Source organism: Octopus bimaculoides, chromosome 7, assembly GCF_001194135.2.
Source record: "Octopus bimaculoides isolate UCB-OBI-ISO-001 chromosome 7, ASM119413v2, whole genome shotgun sequence".
In the NCBI taxonomy this organism is placed as follows: Eukaryota; Metazoa; Mollusca; class Cephalopoda; order Octopoda; family Octopodidae; genus Octopus; species Octopus bimaculoides.
The window spans coordinates 45,067,886-45,081,036 of record NC_068987.1 but is presented as its reverse complement, the minus strand read 5'-3'; the positions used below and the strand labels follow the sequence as shown (position 1 = coordinate 45,081,036).

At 36.6% G+C, this 13,151-nt stretch overlaps 1 protein-coding gene across 4 annotated transcripts in view; it reads left to right on the top strand.

The window, feature by feature from the left end:
- The window catches only part of LOC106878692 (TNF receptor-associated factor 6), a 66,612-nt gene that overhangs the window by 23,024 nt on the left and 30,437 nt on the right, over nucleotides 1-13,151 (top strand). For 2 of the 4 annotated variants that reach the window (XM_052969583.1, XM_052969584.1), the window contains exon 2: nucleotides 9,115-9,201. The exons of the other annotated variants lie outside the window; for them this stretch is intronic. In XM_052969583.1, the coding sequence (XP_052825543.1) occupies nucleotides 9,115-9,201 (87 nt within the window). The remainder of the gene's footprint in view (nucleotides 1-9,114; nucleotides 9,202-13,151) is intronic. 4 annotated transcript variants of the gene reach the window in all.

The window sequence follows — 13,151 nt, the reverse complement described above, 5'->3', positions numbered from 1 at the left end:
AGATTTTTTAAATTCCGTTTACTTTGCGTGATTTAAGGGAGATTTGGCTGTTGTTTCTAGCAACTTTTATATTTCTTCCCTTCTACCTGTACTGGCGTTCTTACACATCGATCATGCGCTCAACGTATAATATAGAGAGTAAGAGTAAAAAAGGGAGAGAGAGAGAGAGAGAGAGATACATACGTCATAGATTAAACTTTCCTCTTAGTATTTTTTACCTATTTTTCATAACATAGATACGTAAAAACACACACAACCACACATACGTGATCTGTGACAACAACATACACATAAACACATACACACATCAACATTCACTACAATATAACTCATGTTCGTCAATGTTTGGTAAATATACCACGATTTTCACTAAGGTGTTAGGGTTGGCCCTTCTAGCCTAACTGTATGAGCAACTTGGCCAAGCACTGATATCGGCCAAGTGAGCATTGTTGTTGTTGAAGAAATCAGCATTGTCCAATAAAGAAGAGGAAGAGTCCATGAGTCATGCTGCCATGGTTTGAGAATATGTCTGGCCAATACTTCCGGATCACCTTTTTATAACCATATCAGCTGCAATGATGACTTGTTCTTCTTTCTACGTCTATAAAACTTTACTATAGACAACATTGCATGTTCTGCTCTGTGGAGCATACACAAAAAGTGCATTTCTACTCCCTACACGGGAGCAGGCCACAAAGTTGCCCATGTGAAAAGCATGGCTCTCCCAAATGGATGACCGCCACCAATAGTGTTTGGCCTTGGGCACACACACACACACAAACACACACTTGCTGTTGTGATGCGTATACTCTTTATCCCACTTGAGTTGTTGTTTTGAGTGGTAGGAGATAAGTTTCAGCGAACTTGAATAGCATGTTCGGAACTCGTTTCTAATGTTGAAATGCCACATATCAAAAAATGCTTTAAATCACATAGGAAGAAAAATAGCTACAGCACGAAGTCGTCAATTTGCTTTGACCACCAAGAAGGCAAAATTACGTACAGAGAATTTTCATACTCAACAAAATCAAAACATTTGACAACATTTGAGTTTGGGTATTTCCGTGACAGTTGCTAAAATGAGAGGAGGAGAAGAAACTTAATGGGTTGTGTGTACTTGCTTGTTCTTGTCTGTGTCTGTGCGTGCTTGTTCTTGTCTGTGTGTGTAAGTGCTTGTTTTTGTCTGTGTCAAAAACAAAAAAAAAACATGGACTAGTATAATTGATATCCGAATTCAAATGTTGTCAAATGTTTTGATTTTGTCGAGTTATATCGAAGGAATGCCAAATGAATAAGTATGTTGTGGCTGAAAATAACAGTCAAATAGAGAATTTAAATATTAAAACAAACAGAAACTAAGAAACAAAATGTGCTAGTTGCTCATTACACTGTCATTAGGTTTTTGTTTTCTAATTAAATAAACCAACATTAATTATCTAACATTCAAAATTTCATTTAAAATGAAATATATAGAAAAATTAAATATATAGGTGCAGGAGTGGCTGTGTGGTAAAGAGCTTGCTTACCAACCACATGGTTCCGGGTTCAGTCCCATTGCATGGCACCTTGGGCAAGTGTCTTCTACTATAGCCTCAGGCCAACCTAAAGCTTTGTGAGTGGATTTGGTAGACGGAAATTGAAAGAAGCCTGTTGTATATATATATATATGTGTGTGTGTGTGTTTCTGTGTCTGTTTCTTTGTCTGTGTTTGTCTCCCCACCATCGCGTGACAATCGATGCTGGTGTGTTTACGTGCCTGTAACTTAGCGGTTCAGCAAAAGAGGCCGATAGAATAAGTACTAGGCTTACAAAGAATAGGTCCTGGGGTTGATTTGTTTGACTAAAGGCAGTGCTCCAGCATGGTCACAATCAAATGAGTCTGAAACAAATAAACTAATAAAAGAATATACATATACTATATGTATACTATATATACATTTCTTTCAGAGCGGTTCATCTTTGTTTTCCTGTATAATTAAAACTATATATACATTTCTTTCTTTTTGTATAATAGTCGCCATTGCAGGGGAGCAAACTTATGGATTTCACTGATGTGGAAATTGGTAAAAGTTATGGTTGGAAATCGATTTTTACCCCTATCCGCGGGTGCTTCGGGGTAAAATAACACAGCCATAGTTGTGACCAATGTTTTCCTAAAATTGGAGCGACATGCGTGCAAATTTGTGGACATGCATAAATTGCATTCACGTACACACACATCCTGCCTTTTATAGATATAGATATACACACATATACATATATATATATATATATATATATATATATATACATATTCACATATATATATATACATACACACACACACACACACACACACACATATATATATATATACACATATATAAATATATGCACATAAACACACACATATACACATACACACACAGATATAGACATACACACATTTATACATATATAGAGAGACACACATACATGTGTATATATATATATATATATACACACAAAGATACATGCATATAGGGCCTTCGCACAGGGATATATATATACAGATATATCCATATGATTGATCATACAAAGGTTCAGAAACATATAAACATGCAGACATAAACACAGACAGACATAAAGATAATCATATATACATATGGATATGAATACTTAAAAAAACAGATACTATGTATGGCAGTAGACATCTATATATGTGTACACATATAGATATAGACATGGGAGAATATGGCCATCAGGAATAAAAGATTACAGTAGAAACTCTATAGGGAAAAGATAAACGTATTCAGTAGTTAACAAGCAACTTGGATAATGGTGGGATTCTAGTGTAGTGTATGGATTTAGACTAATATAGCAAATGTTGATAAGTTTGATTAAGTAAAGTTGTGTCAGTGTATAAAATATTTTGAATGTTTTAAGAGTTTTATGGTTGCAATTGATTATTAGTTCATTTCATTCATTCAGAAGTTGTGTACCCAATATTAAGATTTGGGTTGCATAATCAGCAAGGTTTTTTTTCTTGTGTATGGTGTTGTGTGCTTCACCACGCTCCAATGCAGTGAGTATTGGGCGTTTTTGTCTTTCAACTACCATATATACTCAGAGAATGAGGTAGAATGGGCCAACTTTGAATTTTTAAATAAATGTATGGCTGTATGACAAGAAGTTTGCTTCCTAACCACATGCTTCTGGATTTAATCCCTGAGGCACCTTGTGCAAGTAGATTTAATAGACAGAAACTGAAAGAAGTATGTCATATATAATACAGAATGGGACAAGAAAGCAAAACATCCAGACAGTTAGGTGATACAAGAAAGGGACAAAACATACAGATAGACAATACAAAGAAAACACGGACATGTCATTCGGAGTTTTCTCTCTTCAGTCGAGATCCAGATTATCTTTGCAATTTCAGCTGGTTATTCTCGATATTGCTCTAATCTGGCCAGCCCCAAGGAAAAACTAAGCTAAGAGCATTAGATTCCTTGGAAGAAAGCAGTGAATGTATACAAAAACAAGGACAGAAAAAAAACGAACAATGTTACACAAATACAGTAGGAATAATAACGGGACATAACAACAGATGTCTTTCGACTAAGGACGACATGTGTGTGTGTATGTGTTACTGAGTCTTTACCTTAACATCATATGATAGTTATAAATAAGTGTCACTGTCATGCAAGCAGTGTCCTGCATTTCCAATCTTCTCTGAAAACATGTTTTGTCATGGAGAAATATTACCTGATTTGGAAACAAGTGAGGGTTGACAACAGGAATGGCATCCGGCTGTAGAAAATCTGTCTCAACAAATTCTATCTGATGAATGCATACATGAAAAAGTAGATGTTAAACCAATGATGTTGATGTGTGTTTGTTTCTTCCCATTGCCATGCCATTGTTTATAATGAAAATGTGCTTGCCATTCAGCTCTTTGTTGTTGAAAAGCTAAGGGAAATAGTGCCTTAATTAGAAACAAATGATAGTTAGTGACAAGAAGAGCAGCCAACTGTAGAAAAAGAGAACTGCCTCACTGAATTTCATCTGGGCCATGGAAAAGTTGTTATGATGATAGTGGTGGCAAGGATGATGACAGAGGGGGAAAAGGAAGAGGAAATTAAAGGTAAATTTGACTTTCACCAAGTTTGGACTCAAAACAGATTATCAATTAGATCATCCCAACAATCTCCCACCACCACCACCACCATCATTTGCTAGACTACCAAAGGTGTCCTTACACGATTGTTTGACCTGCTTGAAATAGTGATCAAATCTCCATCAAATCACTCTGTTGTCTTAAAATAATATGATATTAGATAATGCAGTATAGTGGTTATCCTTTACAGCACAACATGGTCACAACTGGAATGCTTTTGGTCTACTCTCTGCCAGGGCTAGTTGGGAGATTAACAACTACTATTGTTGCTTCATCTACTACAACAACTACTACTACATCATCTACTGCTACTATCACCTCAATACCTGTTCATTCAGTCACCAGCTGTGCTGCGGCTCAGCCTTCAAGGTTATATCAACTCTAGATTCTATTTCAGTTTGGTGCTTATTTTATTGATCATATTTGTTGAACCGTGAGATTACAGGACATATGAAACAATACCAGTTTTTAGTGATGATACACAAACACAGATATGGACACACACATAGATAGATGGAGGGCAACACATATAATGGTAAATATATAAGAGAGAAAGAGAGTCGAGGAGGGAGAAGATAAGTAAACTAATGAAAGAGTGGGGAGCCCCTTGTCTGTGAGACAGACAGTGAGCTGCCACACATTTTCCATCTACTTTTACTTGCAAAGTGAGGCTGTGTGGAGAAGTTACTTGCCTAACATTCCATTTTGTGGGACTAAATGCAGAACCTTGTGATTTAGAAGTAAATCTACCATGCTGCTCTAACTACGCTCATGTTAGTTACTTATTTCTTAGTATTTCAAACAGAAATAAATCAAAGGAGGGAAAAGCAAAAACAAAAAAAAATGTAATACTTGAAATATTACTTCATTGATGTGTTTCAATATCAATATAAGAAAAAAAAACCCAAATGACGTCAGTCTATTTATCTAAAAAATATAACTTTTATCTATTTATTGTCAACTGATCTACTTTTCACTCTGATGACACGAGAGTTCTACATGGCTGCTAATATAAACTGTATCTGCTGAGTAAGTAAAGATACAGTCATCTGGCAGTTTAGCTGGAAAACTAAAATCACAAATGTTCACTGGAAATAAGCTACAGTTGCAAGCATAAAGATTGATTTTTCAGGACAAATTTGTGGGCTTGCAGCTTAACTCCCTGAGAGTTAAATCCATGCTAGCTAGCATTTTGAGTTACTGAAGTATCTGTTAAAATACTAGGGTCTATCTGGACTGGACCAGACTTCTTAGTGGATAGGGACCCAAATGAGATTGCAAGCAGAGAGACCAGTCTCGCTGAGAAATAAGTTGAGAAGGCACTATCTTTGAAAGGTTGAATAAAAGTGGTGAATACAGACATCTGCTTTACTTGTTACACCTGACTAACATGTCCTTGTTCAAGTTTACATTTGATTGGATTAGAACAGTGGTTCTCAACCATTTTTCACCTACAAACCGCTTTGATTACCATTTTACTCAGATGGACCTCATAGCCATTCAATGTTTAAAAAATCCTATAATAATTTTATAATTAAATATTATTAGGAATTGTATAAAAAAAAATTATTAAAATATTTTGTGTATTGTTGAAGTTATAATCAATTTATTGTACAAAAACTTTAGCAACAAAATTTTATGTGGACCCCCCAAGGGCCATATGGACCCTGGTTGAGAACCATTGGGTTTGAGCATCTTCTTTTTCATTTCTTATGTAAAATATATATTTCACTGGTCAGAAGGCACTTGACCCTAGTGGTCAGGGTAATCCTGGATTTGTGGTTTGGTGTGATGGCTTGATTCATCTTAAGTGATTGTCTCCACACTCTGCTATCAGGATGTGCCATTAATCCCATTTTGTATTGCTTGTTTTTTTTTGTCATGTCTGTTTTTCACCCCACAGTTGATTCTGTCTTCTCATTTAATGGATTATTATTATTCTTTTGGAGTCAATATAATAAAGTACCAGTTGAGTTCTGGGAATGATGTAATTGACCCCCCCACCCACCTAGTTTCAGGCCTTGTGTCTATAATAGGATTATTATTATTATTATTATTATTATTATTAAGCTAAGCTGGTAGAATCATTAGCATGTCAGGCAAAATGCTCAACAGCATTTTGTTCATTTTTATGTTCTGTGTTCAAATTCTGACATGGTCAACTTAGCCTTTCATCCTTTCAAAGTCAATAAAATAAGTATTAGTCAAGTACCCCCAAACTTTCAGGCCTTGTGCCTATAACAGAAAGGGTTATTATTAGGGTGGCAAACTGATAGACTTATTACTGCACCAGACAAAATAGTTTGTGGCATTTCTTCCAACTTTGTCTTTCATCCTTTCAATGTCAATAAAATAAGTACCAGTAATCAACTAGCCCCTTCGCACAAAATTTCAGGCCTTGTGTTTATAGTAGAAAGGATCATTATTATTATTATTATTATTATTATTATTATTATTATTATTATTATTATTATTGAATAAGAGAGCAATACATGCCATCAAAGTGACACCAGGTACAAATATACAAAGCTCAATATACCATCATGACTACTCGTCTGATAAGGGTACACCAAGCACTTGCATCACAACCATATGTGTGCAACATGGTGATCTTATATCAAGACAAACAGTGCATGACCGTGCAGGTGGGGCCCGGTTAGAATTTTCTTCAAGTTGAGTAGCCCATCTTGCTCAAAAGATCCCTGAATAAGGTTTGTTTAAGGATGATGAACAAAACACCTATGTTTCCAGAGGTGAATTGTTCAAACCCCAAAGAATTCCTCTGAACACATGGCTATGATGCTCCTCCACTATTTCTGTTCATCATCAGAGATGCACATATCGTCAGCCACTAATGGACTCCACTGGTTAAGGTCAAGCAACTGACAAGCAAATCTGTGGTATTGAGTAGAATATTTGCTGTCACCCATCTTTTATACCAAAACAAAACAATGTACATGATAACACTTCCAGTCAGTTAAGATCAAAAGCCATGAGAGCCACTGCCTGGTACTGCCAATAGGATTTAGGTTACTCCTCCAGAAAGTAAAGAAGCAATAAAGAAGAGTGCAACTGTTATCAAATGAACGATATTTCAACATCTCCTGTGTCTTCCACAGGTTCAAAAATAAACTTGTCAATCCCATAATGGTACTGAAGGTGCTCACAGTGTTGGCAGCATAGGGTGCGCTGGTGATTTAGTTTGGAGTGTATGGATTCCTGTAAGTGGAAGGGAGAGGTGCTGACAACTATCTGGTAGGTTGTGTCCTAAACATAGCAAGGAGAAAGATTAGCAGCTTTGCTTTCCCTACAGCTCACAGAGTCCACAACTCTATGCATATTTTTTTAGAGGAGTGTATGAATCCTAGAAATGGAAGAGAAGACTAGCAAGTTGCATACTGGATGTGATAAGAGGATGGGAGAAGAGATGAGAAAAGACAAATGGGTTGTAGTAATTTAACTTATGGCATTTGTCTAGGATGTTATTTCCTAGAAAAGAAGCTTACAATAGACTGGTGAGTTGTTGTAACTGAAATAATGGCAGCTTGTTAGTAAATGTGAATTCCTAGAAATAAACAGCTGAGGGGAGAAGCTCTCAGTTTATTGGTAGGTTGCATAGTTGAAATAATGGTAGCTGGTACTTCTTGTCCAGATAGGGAATAGCAGTTGGGGGAGTCAGAGGTTCTTAGTAACGAGATGAGTTTGCAAAAATGTTTGCCAGGGGGTATTTTGCTTTAGAAGACATCTAAGCAAAAATAGCGGATACTGTTTAACAACTTTTAGCATTCAAATTACTCTCTTAAAAGTAATACATATTAATTCACATTGTTTTGAATTGACTATGCATTATCTTGTAATTTCACGATTTTGATGATGTGATTAATTATTTTTAGAATCACATTCTAAGAAAGGTGTGAGAGGCTGGATCTGGTCAGTCTGAACATAAAATAGGTAGAATATTTAGGCTGGATGCAACCAGTTTAAATGCTAAAGGGTTAAAGAATATGAAGTATGATATAATTTATGATAAAAATTATATTAATAACAATTTGCTTATCTTAATTATATATAAATATATATGAAGTACATATATATATATATATATATATATATATATATATCTGAGTGGCTGGCGTTAGGAAGGGCATTCAGCTGTAGAAACTCTGCCAAATTAGATTGGAGCCTGGTGTTGCCATCCGGTTTCACCAGTCCTCAATCAAATCGTCCAACCCATGCTAGCATGGAAAGCGGACGTTAAACGATGATGATGATGATGATGATGATATATATATGCACACACAAATACCATAGATATCTGATAATAAAAATAAGAAGAAATGATTGGAAACAGTGCTCTTATTTGTCAACCTTAAACGCCTGTATGTTAACTACATTTGTCTACCATTCATTGTGGTACTTTAACCACAATTGGGCAGATCCATGGTCAATGGCATTCTAGCTATGGCTCTCTTGTATTTAAGGATGTCTAGGTCTCTGTTATCTAATCCATTCTCCTCACTTCCAATACAGCAGAGTGTGACATAAGAGAGATCTGATTTCTATATTTAGCATGGGTGCATATTTTTCTCTGTTATCATATATTGATAAGCATTACTGTGTGTGTGTATGAGAGAGAGAGAGAGAGAGAGAGAAGGCATGTAGCAGCTGGTGTTGAGTTCACAGTAAGATTATAGTTTCACTTCCCAATACACACTCATGGATATAAATATATGTACTAAACTGGATCTAAAAATATTAGAAAGCCTTTGCTATGAAATTAAGTAAAACAATGTAAATACATTCCCTCTCGGTCCTTGATTCATTGAAAAATATGGACAGCCATCTGATGGACTGTTTTACTACAAGTTTAATAAATCTATGTATATACCTAAATGTATATGTATTTATAGTGTATATATGTGTGTGTATTTACATATCATCATCGATTTAACATCTACTTTTCCATGCTTGCATAGGTCTGATGAAATCCATTAAGGCAGATTTGTACAGCCAGATTCCAGATTCTCTTTTTGTTGCCAACCCTCACCTGTTACCAAGCAAAGGTATTTTCCCTAGTCCTTTAAACATGGACAGATACATTTCCACAGAAGATTGCAAACAAACATTACTCGTATGATGGTGTTGTTTGTTTACAATTAATGCACAAAAAAGACAAGGAAACTCTCTCTCTCTCTCTCTCTCTCTCTCTCTCTCTCTCTCTCTCTCTCTCTCTCTCTCTCTCTCTCTCTCTCTCTCTCTCTCTCTCTCTTTCTCTCTCTCTTTCTCTCTCTCTCACACACACACACACACACACAAATGACAGGGGATTTCATTCAGTTTTTGTCTACCAAATCTCACAAACATTTGGTTTGCCTAGCACCACAGTAGGAGATACTTGCCCAAGGTGCTGTGCATTGAGACTGAAACCAAAATCATGTGGTTGTGAAGCAAACTTCTCAACCACAGCCATACCTGTTGCAAATCATTGTTATTATCATCATCATTTTTAGATCCACTTTTCCTGCTGGCATGGGTTGAATGGTTAAACAAAATCCAACAATCTCTCAGTTTTAGCATGATTTCTGTGAGTGGATGCCCTTCTTAATGCCAACTATTGATGCCACGGAAAAACCATACAGGATGCTTATTTTCCATGGCACCAGCACTAGTGATCTTGCCTTGTAACTCATAAGACTAAAAAACCCTGCTTCATGGGAGGAAAAATAAGAGGTAGAGTGATGGCTTTATATGAGGAATAGGAATAGGTTTGTTGTGGAAATTTATGGCCTCCTCACATTTTACATGGGTAGGTGAAGGTGGTTGGAGTGATGTCACAAAGGGAGGTAAATATGGTGATGATAGGAACCAAAGCATACCCTCACAGTAAAATGTCCAAGAAAGTAAATAGAAGATAGTATGGAGACACGAGAATCAACATGCATAGGTAACATTGCAAGAGTGTGAGGGGAGAGTGAGAAATAGATATAAATATAGCATGGAGGGAGTCAAATGATTGTGGTAAGGTATATATGGAATGAGGAATAGGAAATGGGGGTGGAGTTGATGGTAAATATGAATGGGAGAATTTTTTTAAATGATGGCTGGATATCAATTAGAAGTAGTTTAATAGAGAGGGAATGGTGACTGGTGGTAGAGAAATGGTGTTATGAAATGGTTTGTAGTAAAATTGGCATTCAATATCTACCCTCTGTTCATCAGCTGTTGCTGGTTTTGTACTGTGAAAGGTTCTCCACAAAAAATATCTAGTGCTGTGAGGTATGAATGTGGTGGGTATTCTACTGACCCTTTTCATTCAATCTACCTGTTTAGCAAAATCTAGTGAAGATATGTCCTTACATTGCTATGGTAGTGTGGAGGTGTGTGAAAGCACATGGCTTAGTGGTTAGGGCATTCAGCTCATGATCGTAAGGTCAAGAGTTCAATTCCCAGTGACACATTGTGTCTTTGAGCAAGACACTTTATTTCACGTTGCTCCAGTCCACTCAGCTGGCAAAAATCAGTAGTACCTGTATTTCAAAGGGCCAACCTTATCGCACTCTGTATCATGCTGAATCTCCCTGAGAACTACATTAAGGGTACATGTGTCTGTGGAGTGCTCAACCACTTGCACATTAATTTCACAAGCAAGCTGTTCCATTGATTGTATCAGCTAGGATCCTTGTCGTCATAACCAATGGAGTGCTCCTCCTAGTGTGGAGGTACCCCTATTTTTCTGGAAATAAAACTTCACATCTTCAAAGTCCTCTTGAATGCTTAGCATGACTGATTGTCACAGCAAGTTCAAGTAAATGGGGCTAGTCATAGTTCTTGTTTGTTTTATGGCCTGGCTTACTAACCTATTTGAGTACCTTTATATCAGCAGGGCAACTAATATATTAGCATACGCTAATATCAACCAATGTTTTATGGTCTGGACAGCTAATTTTTTATGGTTTGTTTTACATGGAAGATTCCATTATCTAAAGCCACTTGAGTGGATGGAAAATTAAATCTTGTCAAAGAAGGGATTTGATTACAGATATGTTGTATCTATGAAGATACTCATTATTACTGTACATATATAAGTATATATTTGTTTGTTTTTTTCTGATGTATAGTGTGGTCTTATATATTTTATTCCTTATTTCTATTCTTATATCTGAAAATGGGGTTGTGTATTGGTCTGAATTTATACTAGAGTTACGTTGAATTATAAATACAAGGGTAAGCAGATGACAGTATTCTTAAGGAATGTGATCAAATAAGGTTTGTTTTTTTAACATAATCCCCTATACAGTCCACACACTTCTTCCATTGATGTTGCAGTGCTTGGATCCCATTGGTGAAGAAGCTTTCATCCTATTGGTTATCAAAAGTCATGAACAGCAGATATATCATCATCATCATCACTGCAATGCTGGTTCCCAGCTAAATGTTATTTCATGTTGGGGAACAGATGATAGTCAAATGGAGCCAAGATCAACCAGTTCAAAGCCACAGTTATGCACAGCAGCCATTGATACCAAGGACTTGTATATTGAAGTATTGTCCTAATGAAACAGGACCCCTTTTGTCAGTTTCCCTGGGCATTTGGTCTTGATAGCCTTTCATAACTGCCTCGGCAAGTTGGCATAGTATTCGCCATTGATGATGTAGCCCTTTTGAAGCTGGTCAATAAATACAATGACTTTTGCATCCCCCAAAACTGAGGCCATCATATTTCCTACAGATGAAATGACCTTGGCCTTCTTTGGAGCAGGTGAGGAGGGATGTTTCCACTGCATGGATTGTCTCTGGCTCAAAGTGATGAAGACAACACTCACCCTGGGTTAGGAAATGTTCAAGGAAGTTAGCTGTATCTGCCTCAAACAATGTTAGATTTTGCCATGATGTAATTGTAATCAACCTGATGTGCTTTTGATCAGGTGTCAGAAGACATGACACCCACTGAGCAGAAACTTTTGTTATGCCAAGTCCATTGTGCAGAATATTCTCAACTCTCTCATAGGATATGCTAATAGCATTAGCTATTTGATTTATAGTCATTTGCCTGTCATCCATCACCACATGATGAACACGATCAATGTTTGCCACAGTGGTGGCAGTTAGAGAGCGTCCAGATCTTGGATATTCTTCAAGACTCTCCCTAAATTCAGCTGCCCACTTTTACACTGTTGATAAAGCTGGAGCATTATCTCTTAATGTAGCAACCATGTCAGCATGAATGTTGTTGGGGGCTAAACCCTTTTTCTGCAGGTACTCGAGAGCACCACGATGCCAAATTTTGTAAATTTTCAAGAGAAGTTGCTACTAGTTACTTTTGAAGTCTTCTTTGAATAGTTGGATGTCAGTTTACCTTGAACAAAACAATGTAGTTACGAATAAGAAAGGTTGAAATTAACACGTACAAGATTACCTTGTGAACGGAAGGGAACTTCAGTTGTGCAGGTGAACAGAAACTTTTGCATATATTCCATAGAGTTACTAGTGGATTTAGTGTAAGATGTTTGTAGATATTATCCAAGATTATGTTTATAGTTTCTGTCACTGAGATGTTGGTGAAAAGACTTTTGACATCCATTGTGGAAATTTTGCCAACTTCATCAGTTTGGTACAGAATTTCTAAGAAACCATCAAATGATTGAATGGTGTATTTATCCAGTAAGTATTTCTGTATGATGTAATATAGACTTTTGTTGATTATCATTGTGGATATATTAAAAAACTTTTTTGTTAAATCTTGAATTTAAAAATCTTAGATTGTTGTAGTGTTTTAGCCCTAGCTCAGCCCTGATCAAGTAGATATATGATTGAAAGGCATTCCAGATATTGTGTACCTAGGAGACACCATGCAATGCCTGCTTTCTTCTTTTTGTTTTACTTTTTTTAAAGACAGAAGGGTTTCATCTAAGAAAAATTTGGCTGCTATTGCTAGCAGGTCAAGTGACCATATTGGGACTCTCTCTCTCTCTCCCTCTCTCTTTCTCTCCCCCTCTCTCACTCTCTCTCTCTC